This window comes from Tasmannia lanceolata, unplaced genomic scaffold (genome assembly GCF_043159265.1).
Source record: "Tasmannia lanceolata isolate RefF3 unplaced genomic scaffold, GAP_Taslan_0.1 ptg000020l, whole genome shotgun sequence".
Taxonomy (NCBI): domain Eukaryota; kingdom Viridiplantae; phylum Streptophyta; class Magnoliopsida; order Canellales; family Winteraceae; genus Tasmannia; species Tasmannia lanceolata.
This window is the reverse complement of record NW_027518697.1, coordinates 3,235,191-3,258,449: the sequence shown is the minus strand read 5'-3', so window position 1 is coordinate 3,258,449 and position 23,259 is coordinate 3,235,191. Positions and strand designations below refer to the sequence as shown.

The 23,259-nt window shown below is 39.8% G+C and overlaps 2 protein-coding genes and 1 pseudogene across 2 annotated transcripts; 2 read left to right on the top strand and 1 right to left on the bottom strand.

Annotated features, from left to right (window-relative positions):
• The first annotated feature begins 3,365 nt into the window (after window positions 1-3,365).
• LOC143854390 (FAD-dependent oxidoreductase family protein) lies at window positions 3,366-5,427 on the top strand. The gene is made up of 2 exons (XM_077364343.1): window positions 3,366-4,359; window positions 4,944-5,427. The coding sequence occupies exons 1-2, from the start codon at window positions 3,381-3,383 to the stop codon at window positions 5,333-5,335; spliced, it is 1,371 nt and encodes a 456-aa protein (XP_077220458.1). The 5' UTR covers window positions 3,366-3,380; the 3' UTR covers window positions 5,336-5,427.
• A 2,466-nt stretch (window positions 5,428-7,893) lies between these two features.
• Window positions 7,894-22,528, bottom strand: LOC143854391 (semialdehyde dehydrogenase family protein). Its single transcript, XM_077364344.1, has 8 exons — window positions 21,671-22,528; window positions 10,736-10,822; window positions 10,591-10,635; window positions 10,391-10,486; window positions 10,176-10,277; window positions 8,431-8,517; window positions 8,255-8,322; window positions 7,894-8,181 (listed from the first exon to the last, which is right to left on the bottom strand). The coding sequence occupies exons 1-8, from the start codon at window positions 22,226-22,228 to the stop codon at window positions 8,100-8,102; spliced, it is 1,125 nt and encodes a 374-aa protein (XP_077220459.1). The 5' UTR covers window positions 22,229-22,528; the 3' UTR covers window positions 7,894-8,099.
• Window positions 14,228-16,611, top strand: LOC143854744 (protein FAR1-RELATED SEQUENCE 5 pseudogene; annotated as a pseudogene).
• Window positions 22,529-23,259: the final 731 nt, after the last annotated feature.

Below are 23,259 nucleotides of genomic sequence, written 5' to 3'. Positions count from 1 at the left end.
TTCGTAAACTGAAGAAATTAGCTAACGTCCACCCTAGGCGCACCTTCAGGTGTGATGGTCAATCCCAGTTTAATTAATGAAGGCACGTAGGAGTGGCAATGGGCTTGGCCTTGGGCTATTTTGTTAAAGGTATATAAATAGGCCCATGCCCGGCCCATAACATAACAATGTAATTTTTGGCCCCATTTAGCATTCCAAATATTGTAACGGGCAGTGATAAATCGACCCCCTAATATCCTAAATTCTCTCTCTCTCTCTCTCTCTCTCTCTCTCTCTCTCTCTCTCCTTAAAGGGATTTAAATAGGCCCAAGCCTGGCCCAATAACATAACAATGTAATTTTTGGCCCCATTTAGCATTCCCAAGGGCAGTGATAAATCGACCCCATAATCTCTCTCTCTCTCTCTCTCTCTCTCTCTCTCTCTCTCTCTCTCTCTCTCTCTCTCTCTCTCTCTCTCTCTCTCTCTCTCTCTCTCTCTCTCTCTCTCTCTCTCTCTCTCTCAGCATTGCCCTATATGGGGGTCGATTTATCACTGATCTACTGTAGATTTATCACTGCCCTACTGAAAATTCCTAACATTAAAGATCCTTTCTCATATAATTCGTAAACTGGAGAAATTAGCTAACGTGAAGCCTAGGCACACCTTGAGGTGCCGTGTGATGGTCAATCCCAGTTTAATTAATGAAGGCACGTAGGAGTGGCAATTGGCTTGGCCTTGGGCTATTTTGTTAAAGGTATATAAATAGGCCCATGCCCAGCCCATAACATAAGAATGTAATTTTTGGCCCCATTTAGCATTCCAAATACTGTAAGGGCCCGTTTGGATGCCTCATGCATTTGTATTTTGATTTGGATTTGAGTTTTGGATACAAAACACATCAATCATCTTCACGTTCATGTTTTGAGAGAGAGAGAGAGAGAGAGAGAGAGAGGGAGGAATGTCTTGCTGCTGCTGCTGCCGGAGCAACGTCGAGGAGCAACGATGGTGAAGGAAGTTGCCACAAATATTGATTTCCAAATAATGTCTCATAGAACAGATTTGAAAATCGGAATTTTTTACACTGTTGTAGCTGATTTGGAAATCTAAGGATATGATCCAGTTCAAAATATCAACTAAATCCAAATCTAAATCTTGTTGGTATCCAAACATGACCTAAAGGGCAGTGATAAATCGACCCCCTAATATACTAAATCGACCCACGTCTCTCTCTCTCTCTCTCTCTCTCTCTCTCTCTCTCCTTAAATGATCTAAATAGGCCCAACCCCGGCCCAATAACATAACAATGTAATTTTTGGCCCCATTTAGCATTCCCAAGGGCAGTGATAAATCGACCCCATAATATCTCAAATTGACCCCCACCTCTCTCAGCATTGCCTTATATGGGGGTCGATTTATCACTGCCCTAGTGTAGATTTATCACTGCCCTACTGAAAATTTCCTAAAGTTAAAGATCCTTTTTATGATGGATGTGCATATTTTTCCAAGAAAGTATGAGCAGGTTGATGTACAAGTGAACACAATAAATGAAGCAGGTGTCAAATAAAAAAGAGTTAGATCTGAACCACCGACCATCAATGGGGGGAAAGAGTTAGGGAATCGGGGAAGAAGGGTCTTTTGGCTTTTTTGTAATTTTGACCCAAGCATATTTTAGGAAATATTTTGTGCAACTATGTTTTGATATTTGCACAAACACATCTTATCTTTTATTAGTTAAAGAGCTGTTAAAGGTCATTACCATTCCCAAACAGCTCTGACAAGCCAATTAAAAAAGGAAAGAAATGCTGCATTTGTGCAATTATTAAAGCATGGTTGTGCTGATAACATTTCCCTACTTTTAATGTTTTTTATAATTAAAACAAGTTGACATGGTAATGACAAAAAATCCATTGTAAAACTACTAACTCACCACTCAAATAAGGGTAGTTGGTGTTATGTGAAACCCTAGTTTGGAAGGAAATTTAGTAATATTGGAGAGTAGGGAAGGGAGCAACAACTAACGCACATATCAGTAGCATTGGAGATTGGCATGAAGCCAAAAACAATATCAGATTATCAGGCTCAACCTTGATTAATAAGATCATGTCTTTATAATGATCATTTGGCCAAGGCAAGAAAAGAGGGTGACATTACCAAGCAAGAGGGACAGAGGGGGGTGACAGTACCAAACATCCACAATAATTTGTCATTTTTTTTTCTTTTGAAAGCAGAATAAAATGCAAGAAAAGATTAGTAATAATACTTGGAATGACTATTCTTAATAATAAAAAAGAAAAAGCAAAGAGAAATGGTGGATTAGTAATGCTGGAGTCCAAATCCAATCCTTGCCAATGCATTCTCTTTGCTTGCAAGTTGCAGGTCCTCTGCAGAAGCCAAGCTCAACGCAGGACCATCTCTAAGTAGGCGTGCAACTCAGGTCCGGTTGGATCGGGTTGAGGCCAATCCCAACCCAACCCGAGATAGCATTTCCTCTAGGGGTGCAACTTGGGCGGGCTCAACCAGGAAAAAAGTCGGATTGGGTTGAGTTTGGGTAGGGTTCGGGTTCGGGCTGAGTGAGTTTTCTCAACCCGGGTTGAGTTCGGGTTGGGTTCGGGTTGGCAAAAAGGGTCGGGTCGGGTCGGGCCGGGTTGGGTTTGGGTTGGCCTCAACCCAACCCGAGTTGCACCCCTAATATTTCCCTCAACCCTAACCCAACCCAACCCAACCTGAGCCTTAGGTTGAGGATGGTCAACCCTAACCCAACCCATCTACCCGAAATCGGGTTGGGTTGAGTTGTGTTGGTTCGCGTTCACCTTGGGCAAAACAAAAAAATACAATAACCCAAAGAAAATTAAGATAAAATTACAGGAAGGAGGTCGGGTCGGATTGCCAAGGTCTCAACCCTAACCCTATCCGATTTACCGAAATTAAATCGGGTTGGCTTTTCTCAATCCTAACCCAACCCAACCTAAGGAAATAATGCCAACCCAACCTGATCCAAAATCGGGTTGAACCCGTCGGGGTCGGGCTCACAGCCTATTAAAGTTGTGGTCCAACAAATGAGCGGCTTGGATCACCCTATGAGGTGGGCCTCACTTTACTTTTTGAAATATAGTGGACATTTAATCTATTGAAGGGTCGTGAGATGGGACATTTGCCTTCTTGCTTCATTTGGTTGCTAGTAAAAAACAAAAATCTATTTGATTTTTGTGGAAAAAGGGAGGTGACATCAGCATTCTCTTGGAACTCTTCCGTGTAATTTTCTAAAGAATTGTGCTCTATTCTTCTTTCTCTTCTATCTCAGAACTCTTCCATGTAATTTTCTAGAGAATTGTGCTATATTCTTCTTCTCTTCCCTCTCTCTCTCTCCACTCATAATGACACCCTTGTCTAAAGTTGTAATCATGGCTGAAGTCATGAAACATTGTAACTTGAAACTTGTACCAGAAGAGTGCAAATATCAAAACACCCGGGGTGCTTCCCAATCCAAACGTCGGGACAGTGTTGTGAGAGAGATAAGGTATATGGCGGTGTCATTCAGGCCCGTTTGCCTAGCAAGAACGTTGCCTCCTTCCAACTCTAACACCATGGAAAAAGAGTCCTCCTCCCAAGAGAAGAAACGAATTGTGGTATGCGGGGGTGGCGTTATCGGAGTCTGTACGGCCTTCTTCCTCGCCAAGAAAGCAGGGCCCACCATCACCGTAACCCTAATCGAGAAATCCTCCGTCGCTTGTGCCGCCTCCGGCAAGGCCGGAGGATTCCTGGCCCTCGATTGGTGCGACGGTGGGCCCCTCTCCCACCTCGCACGCACCAGCTTCAATCTCCACCGTTCCCTCGCCGACTCCCTCGATGGCCCTCGATCCTATGGCTACCGCCCTCTCCGTACCCTCAGTCTCTCAATCGACCCCAACACTTCCCCTACCAATTCCAAAACCCTAAAAACCCTAGTTCCTTCCTGGGTGGACGGACCGATTAAAAACCCTAGGACGATCGGGACCGTTGAAACTACAGCCCAAGTCCACCCAAAGCTTTTCACCCGTAGGATCTTGTCATCGGCTATGGAGGATCATGGATTGGAGCTGATTATTGGGGAATTACAGAGGGTTGAGGTAGATGAGGGGAGAGTGAAAGGGGTTTTGATTAAAGAAGAGGGAGGGGAGATTAGGGCTATTCAGGCTATGGGTGTGGTGTTGGCTCTTGGTCCGTGGTCTGGTCGGTTTTCTTTTCTTTCTGATATTTTTCAGGTTTCTGGTTTGAAAGCACATAGTATTGTGTTGAAGCCCAAAGACCCAGATGCTATAACCCCTGATGCTTTATTTCTTACTTACTATCCGGGCCGAGGAGCAAAGCCCTTTGATCCTGAAGTGTATCCAAGACCGACAGGTATTCATCTAATCAATCAGATTGTTTAGCTGCAATTTGTCATTTTGATTTTTTTTGTGTTTTATAGAAATTGGAATGAATGTCTTTCAATTCTGGCAGTAGGGTTGCAACTTGGGTTGGGTTTTACTGGACTTGAAAATGCCCCGAGTTGGGTTTAGAAACCGTGGGTCTTGTGTTGGGTTTGTTTTCAGGTTGACCCAATCTTAGGTTGGGTTGGGTTGGGTTGGGTCTAAAGGTGGTCGGGTGTGTGATTTGAATAGGTAGTTTCCCTCTTAAATTTATACACTTTATGCACTTGATGACTTAAATTTAAAGACTTTTGGCGTGAAGATTTGTTGTTTTCTACAATCTTTGAAATTAGTCACTATCCTAAGCTAAACATTAAAAAGCCGACCAACCTAACCCAAGAAACTCTCTCTGATAGAGTTCGGTTTATGAATCTTGGGTTTTCCCATAAAAACTCCATCCAACCCGAGATAATTTCTCAAGTAGGGCAGGGTTCTGGAGACCCCGACCCGAGTTGCAACCCTAAATTTTGGGGAAGTTCATTTTTGCTGAAATTTGAATCAATGGGATCAACTCAGGGGAAGTTTACTTGTGCGGGATGTCGGAGGAGGCCGAGGTGCCAGATGATCCAGAGCAGATTACGGGCAATCCAGAATCTATAAAAATGCTGCACAAGGTTGCGGCGACAGTGTCAAGATCATTGGCGGAAGGGGAAGCAAGTGTTGTGGCTGAGCAGGCCTGTTTCTTGCCGTGCACTGAAGACAATCGACCTGTTATTGGAGAGATGCCGAATGTGAAGGGGTGTTACGTTGCGACAGGCCATAGTTGCTGGGGAATACTCAATGGACCGGCGACTGGGGCTGCCATGGCAGAGCTTGTTCTGGATGGCCATGCTAGTATTGTAGATCTCACACCATTCAGTCCTGCTAGATTTCTCCGGAAGTCGCAGAACAGCATAGAATTTAGATGAGTAGCGTCCTTGTTGCAAACTTTGCCATGAAATAAAGGTGCTTGTTGTCAAATACTTTATCACGTGATATAAATTGGTTTTTTTCTTCAAAATTTCTTTTCTCTTACTAGAATTTGAAAATTTCATGTCTATGTTACTAGAATTCTATGTACAATGTCACCTTGATATAAAATGGTTTGGTTCTTCAAAAATTCTTCTCTTACGAGAATTTGAAAATTTTATGTCTCTGTTACTAGAATTCTATGTACAATGTCACACTTTTTTTTAGCATTCCAAGCTGCAACCTTAGTCGCCAATCCTTCTGCTTCCTTCTCTTTTTTTGAATGGTAATCCTTTTTCTTCCTACTCAACAATCTTCCATTACTTGCAACATCTCCAGTCTCTCTCACGTCTGTCAGCTTCCACGTGCACTGCCCCAATGTAGTTTCAATGGGCTCCACCAAGAACACCCCATCCTTTTACTTGTTTTTCGATTCTTCTCCTATGTAGCAGACTCTCATGACAACTCTTTGAAGCGATCCATTTCATCAGGCACATTCAGCATCTGCTCCACCCCAGTAGAGGACACCTGTGATATACACCAAAATTTTCTTTACAGCTCGATGTTTACCTACTTTTGAATTAGAGAGAGATTTCGGTATATCAAAGCATTTGGATGAAAGCATAGGTGGGTACCTCTAGAGCAAGTACATGTTATCTCTCTTTGTTCTCCAATTTACTCAAATCATTTCTTGTAAAGAGAACTGAAATTTCAATTTCCTCCATCTGAGGCACCCGTATTTGGGATGAAAAGAGCATCGTATGATCAGCAAATGCAGATATTTGTGGCAAGCTTTTCAATATTTCATCACAGAAGAAATGCAGTGCTTAATTCACAATCCTCTCCTTATTGGCAACATCTTGGTAAAGTTGATGCAAATGCAGATATTATTGTTGTTGTTTTTATTTTTATTATACATGTACACGAAAATCTGTTTGGCAAGAGAATGTGGAAGCCCGATTTATGATCAAGTTGGAAGCTTTTTCTTCAGAAAATATCTCTGTTGGATTATGGGTGTCGGATTGTAGCATGTCGATGAGTTGCAAGTCCACATGGAATGTCAACGTTTGAGTGCTCCTCTGTTGCTATAGACATATCTTCAATCATTGACAATTCGGCTTGAAGAGATGAAGAGTCAAATGGTGTGAATCGGAGCAATGGATGCATCACCACTTGCTTTGACAAGATCTTAGGGAATGTGTTAGACGATATGATCAATACAAGTAGTTGGGAACAAGGGGGGTGGATGAAGAAATCTTAGCCCGGAACTTACCCAAGGATCATAGGAGGGGTATCAAGCGTCATCTCTGTTTGGCCATGGTGAGAAAGGAAAAAAGGAAAGTCCCCGGCTCTCCTACTTCGTCGAGCTTCCTCCTGCATCCTTCCCTCTATCTTCAAACCTCCTGCAAAGATAGGATAATGTGATCTTGGCTGTCTGGATCCGGGCTTGTGGGTTCTGTCTGGTTTCGGGCTTGTGGATGCTGTTCTCTTCTTTGGGGTTATTTTTTCTTTGCCTCCATTTTGCTGTTTTTAGTTGGTTTTTTTTGGCTGTTTTCTTTTGCTCGCTGAGCTTAGGTGTTTGTTTTTGTTTCCCCCCTCTTGCACTGCTGTTGGGGGTTGCCTTTTGGGCTCTCTTGCTGTATCTTTCTTACTTTATCAATATATCTGGTGGGGGTCGTGCCTAACTCCCTCATTCCTTTTCCTTTATGACAATTCAAATATTCAAATTTTAATGGTTGACAGGTCCCTTTGTTTGAGAATATGGATGAGCGTTTGCTGGATGACATATGTGGACGGTGGAAACCAAAAGAACTTGCTCATGGAAATTATTTTTGGGGCACAACCTATTTAGTCTGTGGCCCATCTAATGGACGGTTTGGATCATCTTATGGTGCTGGCCATACCGTACTTTTAATAAAGTGAGGAGTGCCCTCATCAAAATACAACATATCCCAATGTTTATTGGTTCGCCTGATGGTTTATGGAAGTAATCTTGTACTACATTGGTCTAGTTCATGTACAGGGGTATTTACAGAGGGTATTGTAGTAACACTAAGGAAACTGTTGAATTTTTGGTACGAAGCAGGGTCTGCTGTGGAAAGCAGAAAATGAGAAGCCATTGAAGAGTGCAACCATATTTTCCAGGGAAAAGTTTCCATGAAAACTTTTACCTAACATTCAAATACCTAAGTAAGGGCAACCTCATTGTAATACAACAACAAAAGCCATGCTCTAAAAAGTACAGAAACTATGAATAAGCAGTGGGGTTTACCTCCATGAACCAAAATTATATATTATGGGACACAAGAATCTTTGACTGATGTGATTTTCAGGCCATTGGAGATCCAACGTAGGGCCGATCAGATGGACGCCTCAAATCAATTAAGATCGTCCTCTTGGAAACAAACGATCCAGATCCCTGTACTAGCAGACAGCGGTTGAGATTGATTGATGCAAAAATCACAATAATCAAAAGCTACTTGTCAGCACATGTGAATGACAAGCATGCAGATATGAGTAAACACAACACAATAAATTATTCATCTATTGAATAAATCATAACTCAAAATTGCTTCGTCAGGTAGGCAAGATCACCTTAGTCCGGTAATTTCAAGACAAACATATTTATTCCTATAATTAAGAAACAAACATAATTCCCCGTCCCTACTCTCTTCAATCAAAACTGGATATTAGCGGTGGTTTCACATCCAAATTCCATATGAACTACAGCAACAGCTCCGCTATCTGTATCGCATTCAGAGCAGCCCCCTTACGAATCTGGTCGCCACAGACAAATATGTCCAACCTGTTACAAATTTTCGCTATGATTAGTAAACATGGATAGAGAAGATAAATGAACACATAATAACCAATCTTACCCATGATTTCCATCTTGTGAAACATCACGACGAATCCGACCAACAGCAACATCATCTTTGTATGATACCTGCAGTCAATACAACAGATTGTTTTTCAAAATACAGTACATAATGAGTATCAAAATACAGTAGATAATGAGTTGTGTGTGTGTGTGTGAGAGAGAGAGAGAGAGAACCTCAAGAGGTGTAGGGAAGTGATTGGAAGCCCTGTCATCTATAACGACTACGCCCGCAGCTCTCTTAAGAATCTCCCTTGCAGTATCCTAGACCAATCAAGACCAATCAAGACCAATCAACATACAGATTGTGTTCAGAGTACAGCCATATTTGAACATGGGACAGAAATTAAATCATACATAAAAACCAAAACCCAAACAAATGAATTCATTTTGAGCAGGCAGAACATGGAAAGTTTGGATGGCAGCCACATGAATACAAAATGTAGAAAGGCAAAAATCTTAAATTTGCTCCATTAATAAATTTCAACTCCATAAACAACAAATGGAGGTTGGCTCACCACCGACCTTTTTTTTCTTTTCTTTATTTAATGGATAATGAAGATGTATTGAAAAAAGAAGAAACACCCAACAAAATACCAACAACCAGCAACAAAACTCGAAAGAAAAAAAGAAGGAAATAACCTCCCCCTTGAGAGTAAAAAAAACGAAGATGTGATCCACCCCACAGGGAAATCAAGTTCATAACGGTAAGCCTCGGCCTCTCCACCCCCTTTCTTGCTAAACACTCCACTGCTTCGCTTGCGGGACATATGCTATGTGAAAAAGAAATAGGTAGTGAGCGAGAAATAACCCATTCTACAAAAAAAGAAACGAGCCAATGTCCAAGAAGCCTGATGACAACCTCTTCGAATCCCTCTTCTTACATGTTAGAACCTATTCTCGGTGGAAGATCCCATGGTAGTCTCTGACCGATCACAGTTGACCTACTCAAAGAAACTATTTCCCAATTTCTACTACTCCTCTACCAACTAACAACAAACCCCAAAGAGCCTTGTAAGGACTAAGCCAATAGAAATATTGGTCTCCAACACAATCCTTCCTACAAATTTTCACTCAAAATTCTTATGTTTCTTTCCACCTAAAACATGCCAAATAACAACAAGAGGGACACTTTCCAAAGCATTTGTCCTTCGTCAACAAACTCAGTGTTGCCCCATTGGGAGAAGTTATTAACCACCTACTTAAGAAAAACCCCAACTTTATTCCAAAAATAGAACACAACCCAAATTACATACGGTGCTTTAAATGAATAAAAATATGATCTATGGACACCTCTTTTTATTTAGGTTTTTCACTGTAAATCTGTTTAACATCTTCCTTTATATATTTTTCCCTATTTTAACTTCGTTTTTACTATTTTTCTAAACTTTTCTATTTTTTACCTTTTCAGCTGGTATTTTTATTTAAAGTCTTCTACTCAGTCTCCTTCCTATTTTTTCTTGCAGTAATAACACAAAATCTGCAGTAATAAAATAAGAAATAAATAAAAAACTAGGTACCCCACTATTTCTCCATTTTCGGTAGTACTTTGCTGTTCCAAAACACTCACCTATTTTCTGAACTAAAACTGCAGTAAATTGAAAAGTTAGGATAAACAGCCAATCAAATGAAGAGAATAAAAACCAAGAGAAGAAGATGTACACCAACAGTTAATGCTACAATGAACTACATAATAATAATCGAGAAAAAACAATTTGAAACAACACATAACATTGAATCTAACATTTATTGCATAAAGTATATGTAATAATTTAACATTACAGACTGGAGTGATCCATATAGGAAAAATGAGTTATCACAAGAATTATACTGGCAACAGGTATAGCGTTTAAGTGGAAATCATCATGTAACTAAAATTTGAGCTCTAGAAGCAACATTATAATTGACAGTTCACAGATTACCTCATCCAGTGGCTTCTCAAATTGGAGATTCACACTCTCAGCATGTGCACGCATAACAGGGACTCGTATACAAGTAGCGGTCACCTTGACATTCATGTCATTCTGCAGAGGAATTAGGAAATATGGATTATGGCCACTAAGAAAACTAAATCTTTCAAAAAACATCTGGAAGACCAAATTTGAATAATGAAGAGTATAAATTTCACTAAAGTTACCCAAATCTTTCTCGTCTCCTTCACCATTTTCATTTCCTCCTCATTATATCCATTTGAAAGAACTGGTGCATTGTGTGAGAACAGATTAAACGCATACTGCATTAATTACAGGTATTAAGAACTGACACCCTGATAGAATAAAACTTCATATCGATTCACTTATTCAAGGTAGGGAGAATTTGGAAGGTTAGAAGACAAACCTGTTGATTAAAAATTTTACACGTTGGTTTCTTGCCCTCCAGGACCTAATAGTACACAACAGATAAATGTAATCTCCACAACAGATGAAAATATATAACAATCATGATGGATGGAAGGACATGAAATAGTATAATAGATGAAAACCTCACGAGTCTGCAGTTCAAGCTCTTCCATGGCTGCAGCACCAGCACCACTGGCTGCCTGATATGTACTAACAACCATTCGTGTTACCTGGCACATTCATATACGATGCAAGGAGCCTCAGTGTTAGTCATTTTATAAACATTCCAGTCATTGAATCATGCAGCCCTAACATTAATACTGGCATCCAGTTGATAAACTGAGAGTAAATAAATTTTCTGAAGAACAGATACCATTAATCTTTTAATCATCATACTAACATTCATAAATAGTACCATTCAAGAAAAAAAATTCATAAATAGTACATTCGACCTGCACATATATCCATGAAGAATTTCTGATATAATGGAAGGCAAATCACTATATAAGCAGTTAAATGCATCTAAAGACCCAACTTCGTGCCACTGGATGCGCATCCGCTTGTGCCTTTTTTTTTTGTTGGACAAATGTCTAAGAGTGCATTTTTTATACATCAGAAAAAAACCCAACATGAATATGAAAGAAGAAACTCAGCCACATACAATTACAATAGTCATGATCAGCATTAGAGCAATGAAAATAAACAAAAAAGGAATTGCAGAACCCGTTGAAGAATGTGAGGGATCTATGGATTAAAAAACCATGAAATCACAATATTCATTGCGCATGCAAAGAAGAAACAATACCATTGCAAGGTAGAATCCGGTGGAATGATGCATACCTGATAACCGAGAGAATATCATGTCCATAGTTATCAATGATCTTCGGTCCCTTAACACCCGGAACAACCAGCCTCCACTCGAAGTTGGCCGTCACTCCGATGGGAAGAGAAGAGCCAAACCACAATCAAGAACTCTGTAAGATGAAAACCTAGTCTCTCTATCATAAAAAACTAGAAATGTCATATTAGACGTGTTAGCTGTTCATTTTTCCAACTGCCATATGAGGAATCTAGAATTGTGCTACAAAATCTCCTGTCTCCTTATTTACTTAGAAGCATGCTCTTTAAAACTATCAACGACCCCCTAAAAGTGCGATCACATTGTCATGGGCCTACTATTCCTTAGCTTCACACCTGTGCGGCACAAATGCAATGCCCTAACATTCTCCTTGAGTCAGCCTAACCCAAGTGACCTCGCATTGGCCTAAGGAGAGAGAGAGAGAGTAATACCCTCCAAATTTTGTTAAAGCTAATCGTTCTATGAAGGGTATTTTCGTCAAAACCTCTCTTATCACTTAATGAATCGGATGGGAATGCGATTTCACTCATTTCAGTCGTTTCATTTCATACTTTCACGAAGGAAAAGAGAGAGGGGATTTTTTCTTTATGCATCATATTCTTTGATAATAGTTATACATTATATTTGTGTATGTAATTTTGATTAGTTTTATTGCTTACAAGCACTATTATACACATAGAGTAAACATAGATAAATTTTTAATTTAGTTGAAGAAAATGCATAGAGACACACTAATAGTGGACTGTCATTCTATCTCTTTTTAAAAAAATTAATTGTTTACTTAGCTTAGTGGGTCATAATAGGCCACTCCGATGGATGGTCCGAATTAAAATGGATCGGATCATGACGTGGAAAGTAGGATCCCAAGAACAATCCGACTCCGACCCGACCGATAAGGAATTTGAATGGGTTGTGACTGTGACATAGGTGGATCCGAACCAAAGTGGATCCGTTGACACCCCTAGAAGATTCATTATCAAGTTAACTGAGTATCGACAATAGAATTTCTCTTAATGGGGGTTGTAGGCGTGTTAACAAGAGCTTAATTTTATTCCATGTAGTGAGAACGTTAGGCTCTGTTTGGTTGCAAGTAGTTACCTTGTAGATTAGTGGTATAAGTAGTCAATGGGAGGAGACAAACATTTGATTTACCTAGAATTTACCTCGTAGAATTGTGCTACGTAGTGTTTGGTTGCAACCTCGTAGTGGGAGGGCGTGTCATTACCAATATAGAAAGAGAAGAGAGAGAAAGGGAGAAGGGGAAAAAACATCATTCTCCAAGCCAAATTCCACCTTTTTTGAGAAATTTGGCTTGGAAGTTATAAGGAGGGGACATGGATGCCAAGTCAACAGAGATGCAATAATTACCTATAAAACTTGTTTGATAGTCTAGGGATTTTGATGCTATATTGGCAACCAAATAAGAGATTGTGCTGACGTGGCACCCAAATGCAAATCAAAACCCCTAAACTATCCTGGCTTTTGTACCACCGAACACACCCTGTCCATTGCATGGGTTGGTCTGGTTGAACCTATTAAACCAGAGAAGATGACTCCAACCTCATTGTAAATTGCTTTGCAACGACCGACCCGGCACTCATGTCGGCCAATTTTGGATTGCAAAACCATATATTGATTCTTGAATCACACAATTTATCACCAACAATAAAAGCCAATGCAATAGATGTAGAATCTTATGGAATAATGCATACCTTAAAAAAAAAGAGAATGGTTTGTCCATCTTTATCATCATATGGAGTCCACTTCTAGAACAAGCATGTTAGGTTGGCCAACACTCTGAGAAGAAGAGAAGAGCAAGCCATGGCCGGGAGCTCTATGGAGGAGATCCTAACTCATTTTCTCTATATCTCTAAAGTCTAAACCTAAAATGCTCCCAACTCCTTTATGATAGTAATGACTCAAGGTTTCTGTCCTTTTGTTTAAAATTTTCGTATGGCTTACTTCAACAGTATCTTTATTTACAGCAAGGCTGAAGAAGAAATCTGTCTCACATACCACAAGTAATAAGAGTTCTCCATCACGAGAAACTCTTTTCTCTATGTTAATAGGAAGAAGTATTCTTTCATGAGCCAGAGTCTAATATTTCATGGTTTCGTGAGAAGCAAACCTAGAACTTAAGGTTCTTATGCTCCAAAACTCTCTAGAAAATAATAGATGAGTCTAGACATCTAGATAAGTGTAGACCTATATAGGAGGGTCTAAACTCTTGATATTCTTTGTAGTAGAGAGGTATGAAAGATACTAGAGAATCATATCCCTATTTATTTGAGATTAGATTAGAACTGGTAAGCATTCTTACTTCAGAGCAATAGTACTTCCATTTATACCCACTTCCAAAGTGTAATTCATGAATTATTTTACAGTATACCCACAATAAGCAAGCTTCAAATTTCCCAAAAATGCTCTAGCTTTTTTTGTTTTTTTTTCTTACATTACATTTGGGGGTTGATTGAATGAAAATTCAGAACCATTATCTGTAGTGAATTGTTATAATTTAATGAAAAGAATTCTGCAATCTTGGATGTTATATGTTGTTATTCTGCATGTTTTTTGGGCTTTTTTATAGGTTGTGACTAAATTTATAGATATGTTGGAATAACTGTGTCAAACTGTCAATAAACCTTCATGCATTTGATTGCTTATGGGGTTAGGAAGGAGGTGTTGCATTTAGTTATATTTCAACTTTGTTGCAGATTTTTCTGAATGACATTATGAAGGCATCACAAACAAAGGTAATGCATCTAAAGAATCTTATATGGGTGTACAAGATACCAAAGAATGTGGCATGGCAGTGGAAGCCAGTGAGTTTGATGAAGTGGTAAATAACTCAAATCTGGAAGACCTGCAGATGTTGAACCATATGTGGGCATGGAATTCGATTCTGAGGAAGCTACTAGGATATTCTACGATGAATATGCTAGATATGTGGGTTTTAGCATCCGCGTCAATCTGAGATTCAAGGCGTGATCGAATCACTATTGGGCTAGAATTTGTATGTTCCAAAGAGGGTTTTCGTCGAACGAAGTGCAAAAATGAACGACCGCATACTAGGGAAGGTTGCAAGGCAATGCTCAAGATAAAGAAGGAAGATTCTGAGAAATGGAGAGTTATAAAATTTGTAAAGGACCATAACCATGCATTGGTGTCTCCAAGATAAGTGCCTCTTCTTCGGTCTCATAGGCGAACATCTAGTTCTATGAGAAACTTGATCAATGGTTTTGATGGAGCAGGAATATGCCCCAATAGTGCTATATGTGTCCTAAGAGATCAATCTAGTGGACCCAATAACATTGACTTCACTCTGCGAGGATGCACAGACTATATTCAAAGTCTTCGAAATAGGATTTTTGGAAGAGATGGTAAGGATGTATTAGAATGTTTCAAGCAGATGCAGGCAACGGATCCTTTCTTTTTCTATGCGGTACAAGTTGATGAAGAATTTCATATCACCAACCTTTTCTGGGCGGGTGCTAGGTCAAGAATGGCCTACAAGTACTTTGGTGATGTTGTTACATTTGATACCACATATAGGACCAATCAAACTAGGATGCCATTCCCTACATTCAAAGGGATGAACCATCATAGACAGCCTGTCGTATTTGGTTGTGCAGTATTACTTGATGAAACTGAAGCTTCCTTTATTTGGTTATTTAATACATTTCTTGAAGCGATGTCTGGACGTAATCCTACTACACTAATCACTGATCAAGATCCAACCGTAGGAGCAGCAATTACAAAGGTATTCCCAAGAACTCGTCACCATTTTACCAAGTGGCATATTTTAGAAATTTTACAGAGAAGTTGGGTCATTTAGGATGTAAACAACAAAATTTAGCAGAGGATTTTCTTAATTGCATTAATGTGACAAAGCCAAATGATGACTTCGAATCATCTCGGTGGTCGTTCATAGATAAATATGAACTTGGAGAGAATGAATGGCTTCAACTGTTACATGGAAGTCGAGAACACTGGGTCCAACCATACTTACAGGACATATTCTATACCAATATGTCTGTTACCCAGCAAAATGAAAGTTTAAACTCATTTTTTAGTGAAGAAATGGATGGAGATACCTGCCTGAAGGAATTTGTTTATCAGTGTGAGAAGGCTATAGATAGGCAGTATGAAAAGGAACTTGAAGAAGATTTCAAGACAAGTTGCACGAACTTGGTTATGAGAACAGGGTCACCTATGGAAAACCAAGCGTCAGAAACTTTTACAACCACAATTTTCTTGGAAATTCAAGAACAGTTGTTTCAGAGTCTTCGTCATATTGCAGAAATAATTAGTGAGGATGGGCCAAATGGCACATTCAGGGTTGTAGAATTCGGGTTAGAGAAGAAGGCATATACTGTTATATGCAATGCTTCGGAAGTGAAGGCGAGTTGTAGCTGTCAGATGTTTGAGTATTCCGGTATTCTTTGCAGACATATCTTAAGAGTCTTCTCTATGAAAAACATAATGTTACTCCCATCTCATTACATTTTGAAACGATGGACAAGATATGCCATGTGTGGAGTTAGTTTAGATGAAGAGGGTGCTGAAATGAATGTAAATTATCAAAAATCTTGGTCCTTGCGATATGATTCTCTATGTTGGCTGGCCTCCAAATTCGCTGCAGAAGGGGCAGGAACTGTAAATATTTACAATGTTGCAATGCATGCTCTCGAAAAGGCTTTTGAAGAAATTGCTGTCGCAAAAAAAACTTCTCTATCAAAGAAGAAGAAGAAGAGGGAATGCCTTTGACTTTCTCTCCTCTCATCAGGAACTCATGTAAAAACCTAGTTCTCCACATTTCCTCTTTTGTCTTACTATGCCTAAACTGAGTTGTTGGTAATTTTTCAATTTTCATATATTGCCGTCTTCTTTTATGAGATTTTTTTTTCTAGCTTAAGTTTACCTTGTTTTCAAAGGTGGGTGAATGCTATGAAAAAGTGAAGAGCACAATTACAAGTTCAAAAAATGTTCTCCTCTTTATGTCTAAATGTTCTTACAACCTTTGATTTATTGCTTCCATTAGGCCACGTTTGGATACCGCATGTTTTTGTATTTGGATATGGATTTGAGTTTTGGATACCAAATACATCAATCATCCTCAAGCTCATGTTGTACGAGAGAGAGAGAGAGAGAGAGAGAGAGAGAGAGAGAGAGAGCCAGAGCTGCAAGGTCAAGGAGCAGCAAGGGTGAAGGTAATTGCCACAAATATTGATTTAGCAACGGTGAAGGTAATTGCCACAAATATTGATTTCCAAATAATGTCTTGCAGAACAGATTTGAAAATCGGATTTTTTTCACTGGTGTAACAGATGCAGCAAGGTCAAGGAGCAGCAAGGGTGAAGGTAATTGCCACAAATATTGATTTCCAAATAATGTCTTGCATTACAGATTTGAAAATCGGATTTTTTTCACTGGTGTAACTGATTTGGAAATCTAAGGATCTTATCCAGTTCCAAATCTCAACTGCAAATGTGAGAAATCCAAATCGTATCCAAAAGCAGCCTTAATGAAATATAATAGACATTCTTCTTTCTTCCTGTTTGGTGTGTCCAAAGCCATACTTTCTGGGTTCATTTTTGGTTGAATACTTCTAAAAGGAGAAAATCCCAACAAAACAAATTTAAAGACTAATAATCAAATTCCAAGGAATAATCATATGAAAATTATCACCACTACCACCCCTAATGAACAAGAAACTTGTTAAAGAAGGAAACAGACTCTTTACTTCTCAGACCTCTCTATCTCTCTCTAACCCATTTTACCCAAGAAATAATCTCTTTGAGGACGAGAAAGTTGAGGCACTACCAAGCTCTCCTCTCTAACATCACAAGAGTGCCTGCAAGAAAACCTACCAATCCCCACTTTAAGGCCACCACCTTTCTTCTTCTCCATAGAGAACTTACCCCCTACTGAGTTTTTGGTGCACTCAATATAAGCAGCAAAAAATGGGTCTTCCATTTTATGCCCCTTCTTTGAAGCATTGCTAAGGGGAGGTTGAAATGGGCTTGGAGGAGGTATAATTTGGAGATTGTGTAGGAGGTGGAAGATTAAAACCCTCCTCTCCAATAATCTCCCACTCTCTATTTGCCTTGCATATTCCAGGGGCTTTTTCCCATGAAAAAGGCACTTTCACAAGAGAATAAGCTTTGTTGTGAGTCATCTTTCTAAGGAGGTTGAAGGATGAAAGCAGTGTGATGAAGGGGGCTTTAAAAAGAAGTGCTCATTCAATTCAAGTATACTGCCGGCAAATATTCCATGGGTGAGTGAATAAAACGTGAAGGGGAAGGAAGACCAGGTGCTATTGGGTCTATGTCATGGATTGCTTGCTCCATTTGAATAGGCCCAAAACGTTAAAAACAAAAGGTAGTGAATATTAGATTGGTGAGGTTAAGGGTTTGTGTATAAATATTAGAAGAGAAAAGAAAGTTTGACCAGATCATTCATTAATGCATGGAACTATTCAAATGTGATTTTAGAGCTACATATGTAAGATGGTCACATTGATAATATAATTGAGAATTAGGGGAAATATATTTTTAGTATAATTTAATAGTTCCTCACTTAATTTTGAAGCAATTGATGCCAACCCACCTGTAAAAACAAAAATGATCAAAACGTGGTGTATGAGCCATCTCGAGAGTAAACCCTAAACGCCAAGCCATGTCCATCAATGATGAGTATTGCAACATAATCCAAAATTTGTAACCAAACGGTCCTAATTGACATAATAGTGTCGACTACTGCCCATAATTTGTGCTGTTTGTGAAAATTAGATTATTGCTAATATGATTTCGGCTCTGTTCGTTTGAGATTGTGACCACTGATTGTGAGCCCCCAACTGATTATTGGAGTCAAATTACATTAATTTTGAGTCCAATAATCAGCTGGGAGCACACAATCTGTTGTCACAATCTCAAACGAACAGGTCTTTCACACGTTTGAAGAATGTGATTATGGGATGTTGTTGTTTAGTGACTTTTTATAAAAAAAAAACAAGGGAAATGATATCTGCGCCAAGGTGTTTCGATAAACAAGCGCTCCACTTGTTTGTCGTGTAGTATTTAAAGGGATTTCAGAGGATATTAAGGTTCTCAAATAGCTCTTTAAACCCTCTAAATACTACACGACAAACAAGTTTTTCTTGTTTATCAAAACACCTTGGCGCAGATATCATTTCCCAAAAACAAATGAATAAAGGAAAATGATATTGGCACCACCGTCTTAATACTTAACACGAACTCACTTTATCATATATGCATTAATAGAGGTTACAATTCCCGGGGTTGTGCCTCTAGCTCAGTTTGTTAAGGCTTTGGTTTTCATCCTTGAGGCTGGAGGTTTAATCATATCCCATCTTACCTAAAAGAAGCTGTTATGATTCCTAACAGGCTGTGAGCAGCCTTTGACAGTCAGCTAAAGCATATGCCACGGGTTTGAGTTCGTGCCCTTTATCAAAACATTGTTGTGACTAACTTTGTGCAAGGAGCTCGAAATGGTCGGGCGTAAATCGTTTGTAGGTGGCTTTTCAAGTCTGCCATCAAATCCATGGGCTTATCCCAGGACAGGCGATGAAAACTACCCAGCTGGAGTACAATAGGGGCAGAGGTAATTTCTAGTAAAGAAAGTATCTAATCAGCAGGGACAAAGCTACAAAAAATAGAGGATTTTATAGGGGAGTTTGTCAGTCATAGTCAAGTTCATAAACTTATTTTAACAATTGGAGCCTCACTTTTTGTGCTTATTCTTAATTTCCTTTTGAATTGGGGCTTTACATGGGCAGTCGCTTTCTAATGGATCGATCTGATTCTTTCTAGATGGCAATGGAAAATTTCTCTCTTTCAATTGGAGGTGGAGGAACCGGGCTATCCGCGCCACTAGGTGATCTGGTAGTTTGCCCGTTGGTCAAGGTCTCACCAGCCTAGTCCACATAATACAACAGAACACTATGGTCCACAAGACACGCTATTTTTCACAGGCAGTCAACGGTGTCGAAACTTGTTCCTACACAAATACTTGTTGACATGGCTAACGTACATTTCCCGTGGGCAGGATCCACATAGTTGCCATCGCATTAATGCCCCATACGTGGGACGATTCACAATTCACAATGTAACCTAAGCCTCCACAAGAAGTGTCCGAAACAACAAAAGCAATAGATATGCAATTTACATGTAAAACATGTGTTCATCAAAGTCATAGGTGGAGTTATCAGTGCTTATTAACCCTAATCCAGAATTTTTGGCTTTTGACAAAAATACCCTTCACTGGTTCAAAAATTACAATTTAGGGCTATTTCACCCAACATGACCTATCTTATAAACCACTGTTTCCTGTATTCCAAACAGGGCTACCATATTTGCACCAGTTCGCCCCAGTAGGAGAAATTACTAAAATAATAAATAAATTAAAATCAATCTATAAGGGCAACTTTGGCTACCATGAATTTTTTTTTTCATGATAAACTAGTGTCTCCAAGTGGTAAGAGAGGGATAGGGTGGCTGGTATGGCATTTAGTTGGCCCTGAGTATACCACATTGCGAATGATGGAAGAGTATTGAGTTTTTGGTGCACTCAATATAAGCAGCCAAAAATGGGTCTTCCCTTTTACGCCCCTTCTTTGAAGCATTGCTAAGGGGAGGTTGAAATGGGCTTGGAGGAGGTATAATTTGGAGATCGTGTAGAACAATCCTAGGGCTAGCTGAAGGACATGGAGGAAGTGGAAGAATATTAAAACCCTCCTCTCCAATAATCTCCCACTCCCTATTTGCCTTGCATATTCCAGGGGCTTTTTCCCATGAAAAAGGCACTTTCACAAGAGAATAAGCTTTGTTGTGAGTCATCTTTCTAAGGAGGTTGAAGGATGAAAGCAGTGCTATGAAGGGGGCTTTAAAAAGAAGTGCTCATTCAATTCAAGTATACTGCCGGCAAATATTCCATGGGTGAGTGGGTAAAACGTGAAAGGGAAGGAAGACCAGGTTCTATTGGGTCTACGTCATGGATTGCTTGTTCCATTTGAATAGGCCCAAAACGTTAAAAACAAAAGGTGGTGAATATTAGATTGGTGAGGTTAAGGGTTTGTGTATGAATATTAGAAGAGAAAAGAAAGTTTGACCAGATCATTCATTAATGCATGGAACTATTCAAATGTGATTTTAGAGCTACAAATGTAAGATGGTCACATTGATAATATAATTGAGAATTAGGGGAAATATATTTTTAGTATAATTTAATAGTTCCTCACTTAATTTTGAAGCAATTGATGCCAACCCACCTGTAAATAAAATATATCAAAACGTGGTGTATGAGCCATCTCGACAGTAAACCCTAAACGCTAAGCCATGTCCATCAATGATGAATATTGCAACATAATCCAAAATTTGTAACCAGACGGTCCTAATTGACATAGTAGTCTTATTTGTCGACTACTGCCCATAATTCATTTCGGATCGTGACTATCCAATGGGCATCTGTGGCGTGCCCATACACAATCCAAAAATTTTCGGATCCCAATTTTGATTATCCGAAATATGCCCATGGATCCTATTTATATGTTTAGATCCCGTTCATTAATGTTTGGATTTGGACGATCCATCAGACCGTTTGGATCCATTGACACCCCTAGAATCTTCCCCCTCCTGGAAGTACCTTTTTCAATATATAAAAAAAGCGTTCATCTTGAGAGCTTTATTACAATGAGGATCACCAATATCCATAGGCACGGTAATATAACAACAAATTGTAATAAGATTCTTGAGATACTAAACCCATAACCCAAGCCTCTTTTTTCCCTATTTTTCCAGCCTCCTTGATATTGAAATAGAAAAAGGTCGACGAAAGCACAGTCTTTTTTCAAAAGCAAACAAAGGAAAAGAGAAGTCTCCCATATTAGTTCCTCTAGCCATGTTTGGATTGCAGGAATTTTCTGGAAAAGTTTGGAAAGGAAAAATACTTACAAAATTTCCTACATTCTTTACACACTCAGAAAAAAAAAGTAACTTGAACAGACCCAGTTCAATTTTTACTTAGAGAGGCCTTCAATTTATTATAATATCCCCCTTAATCGACCATGATCATATCAATTCAATCTAAATTACATAAACAAAAATAAAATCCCAACAGGGCCTGAGATACACAACAATCCACAATCTTCAAGTAATGTAGCAAAACAAATATGTAGAGAGAGAGAGAGAGATTTGTATACCTTAGAGTGGCGATGGAGAGGCGTTGCGGCCATCAAGCATATGATAGTAGAACAATTAGGGTTTGCAATAAGAGCACCCTTACCGGATCCTAATCGGATGTGACCCATTGCTTCAGCATTCACCTCCGGTATAACAAGCGGGACCCCTTCGTCCATCCGAAAAGCCGAGCTATTATCCACAACAACCGAACCCCGCTCGACCGCAATCGGACCGAATTTCTTGCTAATTGACCCTCCAGCACTAAAAAGCGCAATATCAACACCCTCAAAGCTTTCATCATCCAGTTCCTCCACCACATACTCTTTCTCTTCAAATAAGAATTTACTTCCGGCCGAGCGCTTGCTGGCGAGCATGCGGATGCTCCGGTAGGGAAAATCTCGGTCTGAGATTACTCGGAGGAACTCTTGGCCGACTGCACCGGTGACTCCGACCACGGCGAGGGATGGACCGTCTTCCTTTAGGCTCATCCGTGCGCCGGAACTTCTGGTTCTGCTTCTGGTTCTTATTCCGGTCGCCGGAGCGGCGAGGAAGGACTGGTGAGCAGCGACGGCCGGCATTTTTCGTAATTTTCTCAGTCGCCGGCGGCGGCGCGAAATTTGCTCTTTGGAGAAGAAGAGTTTGGCTAAAAAGGACGTTCGCTTTGAGTTTTTTCAAAAGGCGGGCCAGAAACCCGGTTAGGGTTTTGGAGTCGGGTGGCATGGGAAGAAGCTTCCTTCGCGTGAGAATGGATCTTGACCGTTTGTCTGATAACTTATAATGCAACGATTAGATGGAGTGGCTGGTTAACAGATACTTGTGTCGACCGAGCCTGTCCTATCGATTGGTGGAGATTTTATATGGTGTAAGCCCATAGTCCTCCTGTATTTTTCAAAAAAGTACTATACAAACCACATCATGGGATGATCCAAACTGTCAATAAGATGGAACTAAACGTAAATAGATTGCTCCAAAAATCATTTCCATAGGATAATCCTAGCCCTGTAGAACCTCATCCTCATGGTCTCACATGCCACAGACCAATTGCGAAATGCCTTTTGCAAGCCCTCGAGGCAAGGCAGACAACCTTCGTTCTGGTGTTGCTTGCCCAGGAGGTATTCAATTCATCATTCATAGAGCATGATTGGGAGTGTCCATCTGAGATTTCAAATTATCTGCAAAGGAGGGCGAATTACTAGGAAATTTGGTCTGTCCAAACATTACTCTTAAAAATATCAAAATACCCTCTAAATGAATGAAATGCATACCCCTTTAGCATGACTGCTTAATCAATCAAGCCGTGGTCCTTCTGCCCATTGAAGAGCCAACTAACATACTCCAATCTATTACTTATATATAAAGCTGGATGTGGTACGCTGACGGTGTGCCACGTGGCACCCCCTCTGCAAACCGCATCTAGCCCTTTTTTTTAATGCAAAAAATCCAAACCGTCCTTTTTTTTAATACGCAAAAACCCAAACCGTCCTTTTTTTTTAATACGCAAAAACTCAAACCGTCCTTTTTTAACTTAAAAAACCCAAACCGCGGTGCTGTTGTACTGCCACGTGGCACCCCCTCTACCCACCATCGCCGAGGCAACAACTCGCCTGTG